Source organism: Pollicipes pollicipes, unplaced genomic scaffold (assembly GCF_011947565.3).
Source record: "Pollicipes pollicipes isolate AB1234 unplaced genomic scaffold, Ppol_2.1 Scaffold_5724;HRSCAF=6776_pilon_pilon_pilon, whole genome shotgun sequence".
Lineage (NCBI taxonomy): Eukaryota > Metazoa > Arthropoda > Thecostraca > Pollicipedomorpha > Pollicipedidae > Pollicipes > Pollicipes pollicipes.
Genome location: NW_023596746.1, coordinates 3,777,960 through 3,798,331, shown reverse-complemented (window position 1 = coordinate 3,798,331; position 20,372 = coordinate 3,777,960). Strand labels below are relative to the sequence as shown.

At 55.7% G+C, this 20,372-nt stretch overlaps 1 protein-coding gene across 1 annotated transcript; it reads left to right on the top strand.

Moving 5' to 3' along the window:
• The first annotated feature begins 1,627 nt into the window (after window positions 1–1,627).
• On the top strand, window positions 1,628–19,474 carry LOC119102339 (uncharacterized). Its single transcript, XM_037225706.1, has 14 exons — window positions 1,628–1,631; window positions 2,012–2,165; window positions 2,620–2,720; window positions 3,601–3,785; window positions 6,468–6,617; window positions 7,217–7,392; window positions 8,664–8,782; window positions 11,943–12,020; window positions 13,895–14,140; window positions 16,627–16,721; window positions 16,752–16,820; window positions 17,447–17,626; window positions 18,045–18,187; window positions 19,339–19,474. The coding sequence occupies exons 1-14, from the start codon at window positions 1,628–1,630 to the stop codon at window positions 19,472–19,474; spliced, it is 1,836 nt and encodes a 611-aa protein (XP_037081601.1).
• Window positions 19,475–20,372: the final 898 nt, after the last annotated feature.

Here is a 20,372-nt window from a genome sequence, read left to right as displayed (position 1 = left end):
GCAGATGGACCGACAGCCGCGGGGAGCAGACGGACCGACAGCCGCGGGGAGGAGACGGACCGACAGCTGTGGGGAGCAGACGGACCGATAGCCGTGCAGGGCAGACGGACCGACAGCCGCGGGGAGGAGACGGACCGACAGCCGCGGGGAGGAGACGGACCGACAGCCGCGGGGAACAGACGGACCGACAGCCGCGGGGAAGAGACGGACCGACAGCCGCGGGGAGGAGACGGACCGACAGCCGCGAGGAGGAGGCGGACCGACAGCCGCGGGGAACAGACGACCGACAGCCGCGGGAGGAGACGGACCGACAGCCGCGAGGAGGGAGGCGGACCGACAGCAGCGAGGAACAGACGGACCGACAGCCGCGAGGAGGAGGCGGACCGACAGCCGCGGGGAACAGACGGACCGACAGCCGCGAGGAGGAGACGGACCGACAGCCGCGGGGAACAGACGGACCGACAGCCGCGAGGAGGAGACGGACCGGCAGCCGCGGGGAAGAGACGGACCGATAAGCCGTGCAGGGCAGGCGGACTGACAGCCGCGGGGGGGAGACGGACCGACAGCGGCGCGGGCAGAAGGTCGGAGCAGTCGGCTGAGATGAGCCGACCGGTAATACGCCGTGCTCTGGTTGCCATCGATCGACTCTGGGCCGGCGCTGGGTCTCCCGGCCGCCGCCACCGCCCCAGATGGCTGCACCGACCGGCCGCCGGCGCGCCGCGTTTCGCCGCCGGCGCCGATCGTTGCGCACGGCCGTCCACCTGTGGAGCCGCGTCCCGGGGCTGGGCGGCCGGAGCCCTGGGCGGCGTGGCCGGGTCACGCTATGGCAGGGAAGAGACGGATGACGCCGCCCGCGTGGGAGTTTTCTGCGGGGCTCGGTGCCACTTGCAGCTATCTCAAGAGCTGACGATGATTTGTCACGCGGCTGTGGTAAAAGGCTTGCGCTTTAGGGGTGGAGGGGTCGTCGAGTGGGAGCATAGCTGACATACTTCAGACGGTGGGACTGAGCATTGACTGCAAGTGATGGCGAAGCACGCGATTTCATCCCGCGCTACTGCTACCATGTGATGCGTTGGTGGTTGTGCGTGTCTGACGAATTATAAATCAAAGTCCACGTTTGGGTAGTTTTCTAAGAAATATTAGAACCGCAAGTGGGCCTACCGGTGGCCATAGCGCCATGTTACCGGCACACATATTTTTGTTTGGCCAGGCACTTAAGATGGAATCAGGCAAGCGCATGTATTGACAATCAAGAATAGTTATTGGTACTAACGCATCATAGCCTCGAGTGTGATCGTACATTCGTCTATAGACGTGCCCGTTGGGTCTCTTCACGAGCTACTTAACCGTTTCTGATTGGTAGCCTGCTTTGCGTCAGAGATTGCTTACGTGTTGCCAGTTGCCCGATCAGTTCTTTCTGCAATTGCTCCATTAATACAATGAAGAAATGCCTGAAGAGACGCCGGAGGTGAAAATTTAAATGAGCGATAGATTGTAATTTAGGGGTGTGTCAAGTGCATCACTTAGGTGTTGTTGGCATATTTCATTGTGTTGGGGGAACACCAGGCAGTAAACGCTGAATGCATGGTGAAAGCCTTGACCTGTGATCTTTCTGAACAATTAAAATATGGGTGAATCAAGCGAATAGCTAACCCGGGAGGTTGCGGGACTAGAGCCCTGGCTCTCCGGCCGGCTCGATTTTGCATGCAAGAGGTAGAAGGGTCCTTCTCATACAGCAGGCATGTAACAGGCTTACATGTTATTTGCACAGCGAAATGCGCCGAATCGCTGCTTGTGTAGACTTGGAAGCAAAGTACAGAGCTGCCATGCTGAATAAACGTCGAAAATGGCACTTCAGTTGGCAAAGTTGAACCATCGGATGATTTCGCCGAATAACAAAAATAATCGCATTCAGACGAATAACGTATGGTAGGCGGTTGCTATTCTGCTGAATAGCGCGGTTGGTGAATCAGAGCGTGCTGATCAATCGCAATATCTCTGCCTACCACAGGGTCGCTAGTTCACATTTTGCCCGAAAAACAGCAGCGGAAGGCTCCGAAGATCCGTCGCGGTCCACTGGACGGTTTCACGCGCAAGAGCGACCGGGACAAGGAGCTCATCCGACAGTGTTTCCTGTTCAGTAATCACCTGATCCTGGCGACGCGGTGAGTCCGCCTGACGCTCTCGACCACGGCAGACTTTGGCGCTAACGACGCATGCTCGGCTGACGCTTTGTGGCACGGGAAGTTATGAGCAGGCACTGTCTGGCCAGATTATCTCCACCGCTTGCGGTATGACCGCCAATTGAACCCCTGCCAGATCTCATGATGGTCTTGCCAGCTGACCGACCTAAGCCGAGTCAAAATATTCGTGCATTCAGCTTCTCGCGAACCAGGGATGTCACCCGAGCGAGCCCCGCTTCGACGACCGGGACTGAGAGCCGGCCGTCTGACGCGCCGCGGCAAGTTTGACACGCACCGCTGTCTGTCTCCACCCGTCACTCCGGCCGGGGCAGCCCCTGCCGCCGCTGCCCCAGCTAATGCCGGCGGAGCAGCGACAGCCGGAGCCTGCAGGCGCTCCGTGTCGCGGTCGGATCACGCCGCTGTTGTCTTGTTGCAGGACCAGTAACGGTCACCTGCACCTCATCAACGGGATAGGACGCGTGTCGCTGGCCGATGCCATCCTGATCGAGGACCCGTCGGAGAACGACGACGACCTCGGTTAGTGCGCGAGCGGGTCTTCAGAATGTAGCTGTCCCTAACGGCGGGCAGGCCGTCGTCGGCCAGGGAAGATGTTGCTCAGACGAGGCAGAACGCTTGTTGCTGTTGTGCGCTGAGCTGTTCGTCTAGAAGGGCGAAGTTCCTTCCGGCCCGTACAGTAGGTGACTTCTTCGTATTGTAGCGTCACAATGCATTATTGACTGCAGCACTTCAGGATCAAGAGGTAAAGTTGGCTTACAAATGGTCGAAATTCCCTCACTTCAGCTGAAAGCCTGAGAGTGGCAATAGGTGATGCCGGAATAGCGTCAATGACACTACAAACCGCTGGGGTAATAATGGTCAGATTGTTTCCCAATACATGGATGTGCCTGGGCACCAAATGTCATGCCCCCTTTGACCAGGTTCTTGGAGACACCCACCGTTCAATGTGCAGCCACCGACAATCCAGTCGTGCACCAATCCACCAAAGGATGCGTACCGCGTATGGGCCTGCACACGAGTGTAGTCCGTCCGCAGCATATGATGACTTCCAGACAATCGTCAGGCTGCGAGTCACGCAGCTACGAATGCCACACAAATAACATCGGCACAAAACCATTCAGTTTCATTCGCCCGCGCGCCGCACCGGTACACCAGCGCGACGGAATCGGACAGCTTTCAAGTCCGCCCGTCTTTTGCCCCGGTCGTCACCGTGCCAGCGCCGGTGCCCGGCCGGCACCCGGTCCCCTCCCAAACGCTTGGGGCTTGAGCTCCGCACATTTTTCATTTCGCTTTGCATTCTTTACATTTAAATGAACGGGCATGGTAGCACGCGTTGGGAGAGAGAGAGAGGTCGTCTGGCTGCCGCCGACGCCGGCACCTGACGCGCCGGCCACCGTAGATTCGGAGACCTCCTCGTCGACCTCGTCGCTGTCCGACAACTCGACGGTGGGCCAGCTGCGGCGCGAACACATCGGCCTCGACTTCAAGCTCATCGTGGAGCGCAAAGGCGACACGCACCTGGTGCTCCACCTGGTGGCGCCCACCGCCCAGGAGAAGGCCGCCTGGGTCAGCGACATCGCCCAGGTCAGTCGGAGGCAGCCCGCCGCCTGTCCGAGGGGTGCCCAGGAGAAGGCCGCCTGGGTCAGCGACATCGCCCAGGTCAGTCGGAGGCAGCCCCGCCGCCTGTCTGAGGGGTGCCCAGGAGAAGGCCGCCTGGGTCAGCGACATCGCCCAGGTCAGTCGGAGGCAGCCCGCCGCCTGTCTGAGGGGTGCCCAGGAGAAGGCCGCCTGGGTCAGCGACATCGCCCAGGTCAGTCGGAGGCAGCCCGCCGCCTGTCTGAGGGGTGCCCAGGAGAAGGTCGCCTGGGTCAGCGACATCGCCCAGGTCAGTCGGAGGCAGCCCCGCCGCCTGTCTGAGGGGTGCCCAGGAGAAGGCCGCCTGGGTCAGCGACATCGCCCAGGTCAGTCGGAGGCAGCCCCGCCGCCTGTCTGAGGGGTGCCCAGGAGAAGGCCGCCTGGGTCAGCGACATCGCCCATGTCAGTCGGAGGCAGCCCCGCCGCGTGTCTGAGGGGCGTTGTTCGTGCCGGTGTGGTGATGTCCAGCGAGAGCAGTGGTGCTACCCCGAGTAAGGCCGCTTATCCGTCTGCATAAGATATTAAACAGATTCGTTGTGTGCCGACAAGTTTGGAAACACCTGAGCTATTGTGATTTAAAGATATTTTGCTAAAGGACTGCTTACGCAGCATAGCTTATGTAAGAAATCACGTTAATGTCGAAACGGCGTAATCTGTGTCCTGATAAAGCAAGTTCATGATTGTTACCACGGTGGTACATTCTAAGAATATCCCAGCTCAGATTTAAGGGCCCGATAAATGAGGTGTCCCAAAATAAGCGACCCAGAAAGGAAGAGCGCAGCCAGACCGTTGGCGAGGGAGGGCACAGGGTGGGCAAAGGCCAGCCCCCAACAAAGACCGCCGGATGTGGCCCATTTTTACGAAGAGCATATTTTTCTTATCTTTTCATTTTTACCTTCTATAATCGGAGCGGAACCCAGAAGCCACCACGAAATCAATTGTTTCTTAATTGTATCTTCAATGAAATGAAGAAATCATGCATTCAACGACTGCATGCGATACATTGTTGGCGCTTTTTGTTTTACAATGGTACAGCGGCCTTTTCCATCCTGTCCTGGAGCCTCTGTCCCAGGAACCCCAACCAATGTAAGAGGCTCTCTAACTGACATTTGAGCTCACGGCCTCACGGGCGGGGGGGGGGGGGGCAGTCCTTCGGGCCCTCCAGCCTTCAAATCTGGCTCTCGATGTTGCGTTGGTCTCTGGCCGAGTTATGCACCCGTGTTGCCTCAGAGTTCCTCAAATGGTGCAAGAGGCCTTCTGGCTGATATTTCAGGTCATGAAGCTACGAGCCGTGATGTGTTTTGTGTCCTAAAGACAGTCCTACGAACCCATGTGCCCTCCAAGCGGATCCTTGATCGTCGGTTCCGATGAGACGCCTGGATCTCTCGGCCCGCCCTTGGTCGGGGCCTCTTGCGAATGCAGGACCACTTGTCAGGTACTGTGGGCCCCTGACAGATACGGGGACCCCGACCAGTGTAAATCGAAGTGGGCCCTTAGGCCCATACCGGCACTGCCCGACTGTGTGGTACTGGTGGTGCCTGACCGACATATGGACCCTTACCAACTTAGGGGTCCCCAATCGGTGCAAAGAGCCCTCTGACTCTCATTTGAGAGCCCATCCCCGTAGGCCTGGGGCCCCTGAAAAAGACTAAGACAAGCCTTTCGTGGCTTTAGACCCTCCAATCGGGCCCTTGACCGTCGGTCCCGATGGGTCCTCCTGGCTCTCTTCCGGGCTTCTCGAACACTACCCCTGGCCGACTCGAGACCCCTTTGCCTACGGAGGGCCCCATGCCGGGCTCTGTGGAGGCCTTACAGACGCTGGGGCCTCGACCAAAATAAATCGCTGGTCCCAACTTTGCCTCTGCTTGGCAAATGGGCATCAGACCCATTCCGGCATGGAGCCGACTGTGCGTTTCTGGTGATACCTGACTGACATATAATCCCTTATCAACTCAGGGGGCCGTTGAGTCCCAAGGGGGGGGGGGGGGCTAGAGCGTGTGCCCCCTCTACCCACCCCCTGCCCGCGCCATTGCCAGCAAGTGATCATTCAGAAGTCAAATGCACCGTCGTCTGCAGCATTACATTCGTTCCATTTCCTTTGCACCCTCCGCCGCTGCTTTTGACAGATGCTGGGTGATGATGAAGGAGAAGGCAACTGGGGTTATTCGGTCTCGGTGACTTTGCTAATATCTCAGGCCTTTTCAGACCTTTCCGGCCAAGGCCTTTTCGACAAACAGCACGTTTTCACGATGTGTTGTAAAAGCATGCTGAAAGCATGCATGCGTGAAACAGCATGCTTTGGTCGGATCGAAGAGCAAATCGGCGGGTGTGGCCATATGTCAACTACACTGATGCCACGCGACATGCAGTTAACATGGGGTGCAAGGCAGAGCTCAGGCCATTCGCGCGATCAAATCACGGAGATCATGTACTCACGGATGGTAGCCACCACTCACGAAAATTGCAAACACTACATTCTGGCACGGGGCATATTTAAGCTAAGGGATCCATCCGGGCCTTGCGTGTTAAAGGGAGTAGCTTAACGTCAAGACCCGCCTCAGGACGTTGACGGCCTCTGAGTCCCCCCCCCCCCTCCCCCCTCCCCCACACTGACGGACTTCTCGCCGACAGTGCCTGGACAACGTGCAGTTCAACAACTGGTTTCGCAGCTCGGTCTCGGACACGTCGTCAGTGACCATGCCGCACTCGATCCGGAATGACCCCAAGCTCTTCCGCGACGACATCGACATCCGCTTCTCCAAGACGCTCAATTCCTGCAAGGTGAGGACATGTCATGTGAGCGTGTGGGCATGTGAGTGACCTAGATGGCTATGGATTAGCCTCCGCATAGGGTAGCCAGGTCCTGCATGCAGCGAACGGCAGAGACCCGTGCCCATGATCCGGAGATGAAAGCAAGCTGAGAGCAGCGAGCCGAGGCTGCAACAGCGTTACAATGCAGGATGTGGTTGTAGTAAAAGGTTTACGCTCTGACCATCTGTTCCGAGCTGTTCTGATCGTGCCGATTAGTCTGCTCAGTAAATTGGTATGATACAATAATGGCATTGTTATGGATGTGGTCGGTGATAATAAGTTACCTTTGTGCCCATGACCCTGTTGGTGTGTGTGACATGGGTTAAGTTCGTATCCCTTCAGGTCCTGTTATATTTATCTTTGTCCTGTAGTAGGATGCTTGGATTTTGCACAAACTCGTTAAAAAGACGCAACATGCAGAATGTTTATTCGTCCGATCTGACGCACCCGAATCATCTATCTGACCCTCCACTTTATTAGTCCCGTGTAGCTCCGTCCGTGCCCGTAACCCTGGTGACTCTGGTGACCCTGATGACTCCGATGACACCGACGCCTGATTCTCCGGGCAGGTGCCGCAGGTGCGGTACGCCACGCCGGAGCGGCTGCTGGAGCGACTGACGGACCTGCGCTTCCTCTCCATCGACTTCCTCAACACGTTCCTGCTGACGTACCGCGTCTTCACGGACGGCGTCACCGTCCTGAACGCCCTCAAGACCGTCTATTTCTCCGCCGAGAAAGGCGACTCGTGAGTACCGCTGAGCGCCGGGAGCAGCCTGCAGACCGGCGCCGGCTGCAAGCTGAATGTTTTGGTGTGGCGTGCTTGATGGCAGCCTGTTCTGTACTCTGAGCACGTGCGGAGATCGTCCGACATTGTTCCGACGTGGAGTCGTGCCACACTACGGTAAGCGAGGTTTGATCGCCATCCAGCGCACCAAAGCGGGGGCTCACTACATGCGGCTGACACTGCCCAGATTCAATGTTACCCATCCAGCCGGGTAGGGGGTGCGGCCAAGGGACATGCTAACTGCAGTGAGCGTGGATTTGAGCCTCGCGATTGCCGTAATACACACACACACGTGGTCTACCCTTGCGCGGGCAATGAGGTGACGCTGTTACCGATATATCCGTGCGCCGCACATTCCTGTCGTCATTTCTGGCCGCCTGGATGCCGCGTGAGGCCGGCACGACGGCGTCACAGCGTCCCCTAATGGCGGGACTCGGACGACACACGGCCAGATCGTCATCGGAGTCCGGGTCGGGAGCCGGACGGCTAACGGACCCAATGACGCGCCCCACACACCGGCGTCGGCGGAGACCAGGGCACGGACGCCCGCCGAGGGCAGCTGACTGTCCAGAGACCCCCAGCCAAGGGCACGTGCACTCTGGGAGTGCGACAGTGGCATGTTTGTGCCCCCAATATCTGCACGGCGGGGATCCAATGCAAAACATTCATCACCGCTGCCATGTTTGGGTGGAGAGCGGAGACTAAATGGCAAGAATGCGGCGGCAGCCAACTCACCGGCTAGTCCGCTGGAGTCGCTGAAAGGAAGTATGGGAATTGCTATACACGCATTAAAATCGCTCCGGTATATTTACTCTCGCTCACGATTGAAATGTAGTCGTGGCAAAGCTGGCTCCTGCCGAGTAAAAAAGAAAATCATCTGAAATGGCAGGCTGCACACGTAGCTGAAGTCAGTCAGGCCTGGAACAGCTGAGTTGATAGAGATAAAGCACCCAGAGCAGCATGTTAACAAATCTGATGCCATCAACCTCATGTCCAAGAGCGGCCACCTTGCGAGAAAGGTAATCTGAGACCCGGTGGCACCCACGCCGCCCGTCAATACGACGCTGTCTCTGCGCAGCGCACCGCAGCCAAACAAGAGCAATAAAAACGCTTGTCAACTTATCACCCGGTGGACGACTCGGGCGTGCTGACCTCACCGGTGATCGTCTGACGTCACGGCCGACCGTGTGACGTCATGGCCGGTAACCGGGGCGCGCGCGTGCCGCCGGCAGGGACGACCCAACATCACCGCCGGGGGAGGCGCGCCGGCGGGAGAGCGCTCTCAGCACGACGCTGCGCATCGGCCAGGGCGAGTCGTCTCGTCGCATCTCCACCGCCAGCACCGTCTCCTGTGAGCTCGGCCGGCCCACGCTCAGCGCCGGGTGGCTGGCGGCGGTGACGGCCACGTGCGGAGGGGGGGGGGGGGACGGGACCGGTAGACGCCGCTAGGGGGTTTGCAAGGGGTGCTCCTGCAAACCGTGCACGGACGTGGCGGTTTTGGTTGTATGTGTGTTTGTGACTGCTGCGAGATATAAGTTTATACGTGCACTGTCTAGCGTGAATTACTGACTCACGTTTTAAATTTTTATGTAGCAAGAAAATCACGACCTATTCAGCCGATCTTTGCTCGACTACGTCTTTTCCACCCAGAATGAACACAGTTTCGTTGAGCCAGCGCGGTACCAATTCTGTTAGTCTTTTTATGCGAGCCGTAGATGGGGTCCAGTCAACAGAATTGTAACTGAGCCGACTTAGATGTAACTGCACCAGCGTAAGGTAACAGTCCTACAGCTCGCATGCGTCGTAAATGGAACACAGTCATGTTTACATGTCAGACAAAATGAATGACGTACGCAGGTGTTTACCAAGCCAATACGCACTCTACGACGTACTCGTTTTTGTACTAACCTGAGAGATTCGCACGGCTCGCGCCGGAAATTTCTCTACCTGGTTGCACGGGCAACCTTAACGCTGTCTGACTTCGCGCCGACAGATCTCACCAGCCTTACCCATGCAAATTCACGCGGCAATCACATGTACCGAGCTCCGTCCAACGTGACGTTCCTGGACACGCACACATACCCATTCATGTTGTGGTATGAATTGGTGACGGAGCGCCGTGCTGTGTCGCACCGAGCAGGCATTTGCCGCTGCCTTCAGGTTCTCTGTGTTTGAGCCGTACACATCGCTGCCATTACTGCCCGCTCCCTGTGTAAACGCCTGGACGACCAGTTCAAATAATGGCACACATGACTTGTGGTGTCACCGGCGCCCCTGCCCCTCCCTCCACACACACACACACACACACACACACACACACACACACACACACACACACACACACACACACACACACACACACACACACACACACACACACACACACACACACACACACACACACACACACACACACACACACACACACACACACACACACACACACACACACACACACACACACACACACACACACACACACACACACACACCACACACACACACACACACACACACACACACACACACACACACACACACACACACACACACACACACACACACACACACACACACACACACACACACACACACACACACACACACACACACACACACACACACACACACACACACACACACACACACACACACACACACACACACACACACACACACACACACACACACACACACACACACACACACACACACACACACACACACACACACACACACACACACACACACCACACACACACACACACACACACACACACACACACACACACACACACACACACACACACACACACACACACACACACACACACACACACACACACACACACACACACACACACACACACACACACACACACACACACACACACACACACACACACACACACCACACACACACACACACACACACACACACACACACACACACACACACACACACCACACACACACACACACACACACACACACACACACACACACACACACACACACACACACACACACACACACACACACACACACACACACACACACACACACACACACACACACACACACACACACACACACACACACACACACACACACCACACACACACACACACACACACACACACACACACACACACACACACACACACACACACCACACACACACACACACACACACACACACACACACACACCACACACACACACACACACACACACACACACACACACACACACACACACACACACACACACACCACACACACACACACACACACACACACACACACACACACACACACACACACACACACACACACACACACACACACACACACACACACACACACACACACACACACACACACACACACACACACACACACACACACACACACACACACACACAACACACACACACACACCACACACACACACCACACACACACACACACACACACACACACACACACACACACACACACACACACACACACACACACCACACACACACACACACACACACACACACACACACACACACACACACACACACACACACACACACACACACACACACACACACACACACACACACACACACACACACACACACACACACACACACACACACACACACACACACACACCACACACACACACACACACGGTGCTCCCCGGCCGCCGACCACTCTGGCCGTCGGAACTGCCGCAGACTCGCGTGACGGAAGCGTGGCGTGTCGGACCAATTGGAACCGAGTGGGCTCTTCTGCGGACTGCGCCACAACAGGCGGACTGATCCGCTGCCTTAGCGGATCAGTCCGAAACCTTAGCGTCGGAGGATTTGGAAGCATGCCACACGCAAGCGGCAAAGGCGGAACTGAAGACGGGATCGGTTAATGGGAGCTTTTGGCGTTTCGAATGGACTAATAGTTGACTGGCATTGCAGTTTATTAGTCCCCAACGTACGTATGGCTTGAACGTTAATTGGATGTTATACCAAAACGACTACTGAGCAAATTGCTTTACTCTGATAAAACCGGGTCAAGATGTAGCCTTTCCTATGTGCAGCATACGTAATTTAAGTACATACGATGTTTTTCATGGCCTGCAGATGACGGAAGTGGTGTAAGATTTTCGAGGCTTAAATCGACAGTCAAAAAAGGACTTTTTATGTGAGGTTTCCAATTGTCCTCACATCGATGTGTTTTAATACATTTCACACATAGCGCTCTCACGGAAATAATTCATCCCCGGAATGACAAAGACTATAGAAATGACACCATCAACTCGCCCTTTTAACTGCGTATACGCAACAAGGTACAAATAATCCGCACAAAAGCCTAAATCACAGCGTTTAAAGTCACTCCATGCTCAGAGAGCCGGCAAACGCGTCTCCGAATGCACAGGCCGTCAGCTCTGACCCGACTCCATGTCGCACCCGCATGCCTGACCTGTGTGCGGTGCGGTGCTGACGCGCGGGCTGCCCCCAGGCGTCTCGGCCTGCAGCGAGGGGAACGTGTTCGAGTCGCCGCTGAGGGGGCAGCACTGGCGCTGGACCCACCGACGCTGTACGTACGGCCCGGGGAGCAGCCAAAGGCTTGGTAAGGGGGGCACACCGGAGTTGATGTGGGGGTCCGGTGAAAGCCCCACCATCAAGAAATGATCTCACCGGCTTTAGCGCGCTTTATAAGGCGGTGGACGGGACGAAACAGGGATTACAGTACCGCAGCGAATGTCCCATCTGCGCCTCTCGTTTTGCCGTAGTTCATTCGGTCCGTTCTACGCCAGTAACGTTCGGGTGCGCTGCCAGCAGTTTGCGTGTTATACACATCTATTTGGTGACCATGAATTGAACACCACGGATAATATAAACGGGCTTAAGCAGAATATGGCTGACCAAGGTTTGCGTGTGATTTTCCTTTTTTTCTCCTAAATGGCTTAGCATGTAACAATTACATGAAATAGTTTGGAGCTTGCGTGCTTGCAATCTTTAGAAGAAAAAAAACAGCCGGCATTGCAGTCTCCTTAAGCCACGAAGCGCTGACATCGCAGGTAACACCAGACAGTGGGCAACGAGCGGGTGAAAACGACCTGTTATCGGAAAGCGGTATTTACAAACAAACTCTTTAAAAAATAAGATATTCTGACCCGCATATCTCAACGGTTTTCTGGCTGGTGCTCGGAGTGCATTGGCGTTTCCAACGTCGCTAAAATTTTACGCGATGATGGAATGTCTATTGTTGGTGTTGCCGTGACTGTATTCCGTTCAGAGCATCCACATAAAATGACACGGTTGAACCTTAACGCCCGTCTCACCTTTCAACAGGACTTTTCTATTTAAAAATGTTTTCGTAAACGTCACTAGGAAACTAACATGAGGAAGCAGTCTGGTCTTACCTACAAAGACCAATGATTTAGAGAACTCCATACGGGTACATTAAACATTGGTCCCACGCACTGACGCAACAGGATTTCTTTCCAATACACGAAACCCAACCATTGGCACAGTGAATCCAGTTTGGCTCAATAGCCCCATAGCTTTAGCGGGGTAGGGGGTCTTTCGTTCGGTACTTCGTGTCCACAGGGCGCTTCCATCGCCTTATTGTGGACCCTATTTCGATGTGTCATATCTCCTTTCAATGCCAGAGGGCCTGACAGTGGGCCCTCTGGCATTCCCGCGCCACCTCTGTCTCTGTTCAGAAAATGTACCCATACTTGGAGCCCGTCGCCGATACTGCATCCCCTGTTAGGCACTTTGGGTCCCTGACCGACACAGGGCCGCTCATGGCCTCAGGAGTCGCGACAAATGCGAGCGATGTTCTGACTCACATTCACGTCACGGGCCCCGGACTTCCCCTGCCTGAGAAAGGTGTCCCTAGGCTGGCACGCGGCTAACTGTATCCCCTGCTTTCCTGGCCGGGTCTCTAATAAGGCCTCCGGACAGCCCTCCGAACCCTTAATCGTCGGTCCCGCGAGTCTTTCCGGCCCCTCGGGACCTAAGAGGGTGGATCACGTCGCCCATGCACCGACGTGATCGCCCTGCCTGCACCCTGCGTACGACCGTTGCTCAGTTAGCACAGCTCTCGTCACTCGCAGGACATCATCGGGTTGTTGGGGGTTTGGGACAGCTGGCAGGTCTCGCCCTGCTCCTGCTCCAAATCTGGACGCCATGGGGTCAAATACGGACTAAGTGGATGTTGTCGAAACTTTCCCCGCTGTTGAGTTCATTTCAGCAGAATTTACCCGCACATCATTGCTTGTCGTAAAACCGTAGCTTGTTTATTCCGTAGTAGATTCCTCTAGCTTGGCTGGACCTTGCGCACTTGCCAAGCTCCCATCCCTCCACACCGCAGTCCGCCCACCGTCCAGTCCCAGTGGCAGCCGCTGCTGCAGCTGAATGCCTGCGCGACGGCCGCCTGATCCTATCGCTGACGTGCCGCAGTTGAGGAGGAGCTACGCACCAATCCGGACTCGCTGGGCGGCAGCGCAGCCTCCTCGCTAGCCGTGGGCGGCCTGCAACAGATCAAGGAGCAGCCGTCGCCGTCCGGCAGCGACTGCAGCAGCCAGAGCCATTTCGTCGAGCTGCGCGACAAAGAGCGGGACGGCCAGTTCCTCAGCGTTCCGCCGCCGGCGGCCAGCGCCGCCACCGCCGGCGGCGGCAGCGACTCCAGCTCCGAAACCCTAGTCGGTGAGTGTCCATAGCTGCGGTATGCTGGCTAGTGAATGTCGACAGCTGCGGTATATTGGTTGGTGAGTGTCGACAGCTCAGCCACCACGGTTGTTGGGTGGCGTCAGCTGCCACACCACAGTGGGAGAATATGCATAGCTCCGACAACACGGCCGGAGAGTGTTGATTTCTGCGATACCACGGTTGTTGGCTGGCGTCAGCTGCCACACTACAGTGGGAGAATGTGCATAGCTCCGACAACACGGCCGGAGAGTGTTGGTTTCTGCGACACCACGGTTGTTGAGTGGCGTCAGCTGCAACACCACGGACGATTAGTGGCGGCAGATGCGACACCACGGCCGGTGAGTGGCGTCAGATGCGACACCACGGTCGGTGAGCGGCGTCAGATGCGACAACAGGGTCGGTGAGTGTTAATAGCTGCAGCCCCATGATCAGTGAGCAGCGTCAGCTGCAACACCACGGTTGGTAAGTGTTGTTAGCTCTGTCAAGTTTACCACCGGTTCACGTAACTGCACGGAAAAGGTGAGTAATATTCAAACCGATGCCGATGAATGGCAGCTATGTGTGACATGGAGCCAACCAAAATTCAAAATTAGGCAGTGTTCTGACTTTATCCAAAACAACAGCAGTACCCTGTCACAAAGAAAATGCGAGTCAGATGATCCGAAATGGGCCACAAGCTGGGTGAACATCGGGGTATTTAAGCTTTCTCTTCTGTTTCTGTCTCTGATGAGTGTTGCAAAAACTATCCACTCCCTGTCGTCCTGTTGCACAGTCCATGCAAAAAGTTGAAGATTATTTTTGCTTAGGAAAAGGCGAGTGATAAGAAGCCACCTGACACAAAGCTACACCAAAAAATAAAATTGGCATCATCAGACTGCGTAGTACTGGGAACCGCCTTCATTCAACACATCAGACTAATCTGAGAACAATGGGCCAATCCAAAGTGCTTCGAAAGAGGAATTCAATAAATGATCCGGTTTTTGTCGTCTTTTAGTGCTCTTCCGCCCCAGTTCGTTGGATTCCGTTCTGTCCACGACATTACTGCTGCGATACTGCTGCTCACGTCGTCTGGCGTCCATAAATATCTGCGCTGATTCCTTCAGCACCTGTGCCGGGGACGGAGCCAAGGGAGAGTCAAGGAAGCTACGTCCCACCCCACCGCCGGCCCAAGAAGTTTACGCTAGATACTGAGCTATTTCGTAGGAGTTCGGTCGAAGCTCGCAGGATTTGAGGGAAGGTTCGGCATTTGGCCCTTCCTCCCTGATGAAAATTTTGGCTACGTTCCTCACCTATGCCCGTTTCTCTTGGTCACATCTGATCCAACCGCAAAGGCAAGGGTGAAAATCACTACAACAAAAACCATACAGGCGAAAGAATGAAGTAATTTCCGCGACGGAAATGGAATTCTCGTCCCTCCCACGGATCTTTCTATTGTACCCGCACCTTCGAGCGCCAGCTGCCCCGAGTTCCATCCATTCCCGGCTGCCGACTATTTGTAGAGCTCTACTGCTCTACAGCTGCCGACTATTTGTAGAGCTCTACTGCTCTACAGCTGCCGACTATTTGTAGAACTCTACTGCTCTACTGCGCTATTTGTAGAGCTCTACTACTCTACAGCTGCCGACTATTTGTAGAGCTCCTACTGCTCTACAGCTGCCGACTATTTGTAGAACTCTACTACTCTACAGCTGCCGACTATTTGTAGAGCTCAGAGTGCCGCCCCATTGTCGTGACGCACTCTGAGGACAGCGTCTCACGGCTGGGGTGGTCACTCAGCAGCTCTTACCTCACAAAACCTCGACTCTTTGACTGCAGTAAATGCTGTGTGCTTTTCTGGGGTTAGATGCATTGTAAATGTTTTGAATCTGTGACAACTGGTGACCTTCCATTTGTGAGGGCCTTGGGCAATGTTTCCACTACATACCCAGTCATAAATTTATTGTCTACTTGGCATTGCTGCGGATGCAAAACATAAGATATCGTAGATCAGTGCCATCGTGGTCAGGTCAATGCCATAATCCCTCAACATCTCTCACTGAACACAAGGCCAGCCACCGTACGACAGACGATGCGGCCCACTACCTCCGAATCTGAGGCTGACCCATTTCAGACGCGGTCTCCACCTGATCACGTGGGTGCATGACTCTGGTCCTGACCGTGTCCTGCCTGGGAGATGGTCTCATCTCATAACCGGTGCCACAACGACGCAGCGACTATTTCAGAGACGGTCTAGCCTCATAACGTCCAGAGTCGCCCAATTATAACCGCGCCCTGCACCGTGTCTTATTCCGGCGACCTCACGTCTCACGACCCAATCCAGGTGCTGCGACTCTGACGGCTCGCTCACGTCCCAGGCACCGCGACCCTGACCGCTCGCTCACGTCCCAGGCACTGCGACCCTGACGCCGCGCTCACGTCCCAACACCGCGACCCTGACCGCTCGCTCCTGTCACCGCGACCCTGACCGCTCGCTCACGTCCTAGGCACGGCCTCGTCGTCGACCAGCGAGCGCACCATCACACCCGAGACGGTGGTGGAGCTGGCGGCCAAGCGGTGCCCCGAGCCGGGCAGCGAGCCCGCCGGTGGCGCCGCCCTGCGGACGGCCGAGGCCGACCGAGCGCCGCTGGGTGCGCCAGAGCCCGAGAAACCGCAGGTGGCGGCGGCTGGCAGGGAGAGCGTGAGTTGGCCGGCGCCTCACCGAGCGACGCCTGGCGCGCTGTGGGTCGGGTCACCTGGGCCGGCCGTGGTCGCACGTAGACCCGCTGCCTGGATAGGCATTCGCGGGTCGGTCTTGTTGATATTTTGCTACCTGGTACGTGAGTTGTTGAGAACGTGCACGGAGTCTATATCAATTTTAGAGCAGTTTTTACCTGTCGCTGGTTTAGTGGATGTGTTATAATGTCGATGTATCCCGGTCAATCGACCTATGACTATGGTGAGCCACCTGTGCTACTAAGTCATATAACTCAAATGAGTGATCAAGTGAACTGGTCAGTTACATAAATAAGCGTGGTTACCATTCCCTGGCCGACTTTGCGGTCGTTTGACTCACAGTGATTTGTACTAGTGCTTTACATATACAGTGCTTGCCAAGTGCGCACCAAGTGCAATAATAAACAATATACACAAACAATAATATGTCGAGCCTTTAGTGCTGACACGCAGTGTCGCCTATGTCCTGTGCCACTGTGAATTTTTGTCAGTTCATTTCGAAGCGTTCGATATCAATATGTTATGTCCCGTGTTTGAAATTAGGCTGGCCTCCTGCTAGACATCCTGCTGAGACTCAACGTAACCATTCAGGAGACGGTTGTGCTGCTGCGAGAGAGAACTGACGTCATCCGAGAGGAGGAGGAGGGTGAGGAGGAGGACACGGTGCCCGAGGGCGAGCGTTCCGAGGGAGATGGAGCCGAAGAGCAAAAGCCCGACGAGCACAAGCCCAAGACGGAAGCTGAAATTGCCAGCGAGACCAGGAGAAAGCGGGTGAGTTAGCCGTAATGTATGTCGAGTTTTGAATATGTTGGTAATCACATCCTGCTTTCGGCTTGGTGCGAACCTCGGTGCTACGTGCAAGCTCCGTTTTAATGCACTTTGCACGACGCTTCAATGCAGAGGCGAAGCAATTATTCAGCTTATGCTTTTCTGTTCTAAACAATGGGCAGAAGCTTATGTGTGGCTGTCATGTCTTCCCATTCCTTGAGACCTCCCCGCTTTGCTGGAAATTTCATCAATTTCTTGCTGCTGCGATTCTGCTGCAGAACACGCAGTGGCGCTGCGCATCCTGCTTGAGCATGCACTCTTTCGGCCACCCTCGTCGCCGGTTTGGCGCACCTCTGACATGATGACCACGCATAGCTGCGGACCGCCCTTGTTTAGTGAGTGCGCCGTACTAATTCGACAGAAACTGTACCAGAAATCGGAGAGCATCGTGCTGGAGGCGGAGGAGCCGTGGATGGACCGCTCGTTCCCCTCCTTCGCGTCGCGGGGCAGCACCTCGCTCAGCTGCAGCGACGCCTTCAGCATCCCCCGCACCTCCGGCTACAGGTACGAGTCGTGAGCAGGTAACAGCTAATAGATTCCGTTTCGCCGTGTTACGCAACTGTTCAGATGGTGGTGGACGTGTGTGGCTATGGTTCCACGACGCCCTCAGCCGTTGGGACCATACTGCGTCGCTTGCGTCTCACCCTGCAGGGAGGACGGACACCGCGTGGAATCAAATCCGTACCTCTGGTTTCCCAGACGCATAGCTAAGGTGCTGACCTACCGGCGCCTTCAGGTGTCGTTCACTGGTGCTGTAACTATAAGCGTCGCGTATATTGCATCAGTTACCGCTGTTAGAGGCAGTGTTGTAAGGCGCTATCTGCCGGATGCAGCTAGTTCATCGCTGGGTTATTTGTCGACGCATACCACTGCTAAGATTATTGGTGGCACCGCACGTCTAAACTTGACCAGTGCAGGTTCCCTGCGCCAGGAGTCGAACTTGGACATCTTGATCTTGAATAAAATACTGTAACCATCCGGCCGCCCAAGGGTGCCACCCTCGCTTAGCTCACGTGGCTATTTACAAACAGTCGGAGTAGAAATAATGCACACCGTCTGAACTGCCGTCGATTTAAGAGCCTTATTTATGGTGGAAGTGTTCAGGCCCGGCACATCAGTCGATATTTGCCGTGTTTGTGTTGCGAACTACCACCTAGTTTACCACCTTGCAATGCCGATGGCTGATTCTCGTGGCATTGAATCAATCTGGGATGATGATTTAAATGCTGAAAATCCCCCATAGCTGACGATAAGCTTGTCTGCATCCCTCCACGATCTCCGTCATCTTATTTTCACGCTCTGACTTCAAAGCATTTCGTAAAATACGACATCAATGGATCCTGGATTTTGCGCAGTATTTGCTTCATTACCCCCATTGCAAGCAACTAATTGCTTTCTAACGAGATGAGGGCAGTACTCTTGCTTTTGAACCTATCGGCTTATTACATGTTCGAAGCAGGGGTGTTAAGAATCTGATTTATCAGTAACGTGCTGAATATTCGTCCATGGGACACGTACGTAGGAAGAATGTCCGCATACCGACACCCAGAGACTCTCGGGTGAGCCCTCCTTGTAGGGTAAATGGCTTGGGCCGTGCTCCAACCTGTCTGCGTAACATGCTCACTAGAGCACGCGCCCCTGTCCCCTGTTTTCAGTGACACGCTATCGATCCCGCGTGGCTCGGCATTCAGCGATACCATGTCAATCCCGCGGGGCATTCTGAGTTCGGAGACGCGCTCAGCACGCCGCGAGGCTCCACGTTCAGCCGCACCTCCGAGGGACAGCTCGTGAGTGGCTTACCTGGCCGAGATCAGGCTTTTCCGCTAGGAATCTCCATGTTCCGAGACGCGCTCAGCACGCCGCGAGGCTCCACGTTCAGCCGCACCTCCGAGGGACAGCTCGTGAGTGGCTTACCTGACCGAGATCAGGCTTTTCCGCTGGGAATCTCCACGTTCAGAGACGCGCTCAGCACGCCGCGAGGCTGCACCTTTCGCCGCACCTCCCAGGGACAGCTCATAATCAGGCTTTGCGGGGGTCTTTTTGGTCGCGCTGTGCGTCTCTCCAATGGGTGTGCGACTTTATCTGACTGTGGTCGCGGTCATTTCCTCGCCGCCAGCTGTTACCAAAGGCGGGTCACAAGCGCCTGAGCACAAACAGCGCGCCGCCGATGGTGGGACGCTCGGACAGCGCCTACCACACGCCGCGCACCAGCTTCCAGTACCCGCCCGACAGCCCGCAAGCATCCCGAGGGCCGGCGTTGTGGTCACCTCGTCCCGCCAGAGCCAGCGGCGGTAGGTGGCGCTGCCTATGCAGTATAGGTGGCGCGTTGGACCGCTGGACGGTGCAGGCGGCGTGTCCTGGCCTCGCGTCTGCTGTGCCTCGCGATCGATACGACATTTGACGACGACCGGAAATTGTTCTTGATGCAGATGAGGTCGTAAACAGATGGGATCCACGTATGTGTATCAGTGTAAATCAGGGCGAATGGTAGGTACACGCATTTCAGAGCAATTCACACCGCGTGTCTCTGATTAAGGAGCAGCGATTTCGGAGCGCCCCGCCGCATAACCATGCGGACTACGGACCGTTGTGTGCCTGACGCACGGGAGCGAGCAGCCGCGCAGCGTCGTGACGGTCGCCACCGGCGCACCGCAGGAGCAGCAGCAGCTCCGCCGCCTCGGCCTTCGCC

Coding starts and splice junctions, on each gene's coding strand:
- LOC119102339 (XM_037225706.1), top strand. Junction 2,166..2,619: donor CACCTGATCCTGGCGACGCG/GTGAGTCCGCCT, acceptor GTCTTGTTGCAG/GACCAGTAACGGTCACCTGC. Junction 7,393..8,663: donor TCCGCCGAGAAAGGCGACTC/GTGAGTACCGCT, acceptor TGCCGCCGGCAG/GGACGACCCAACATCACCGC.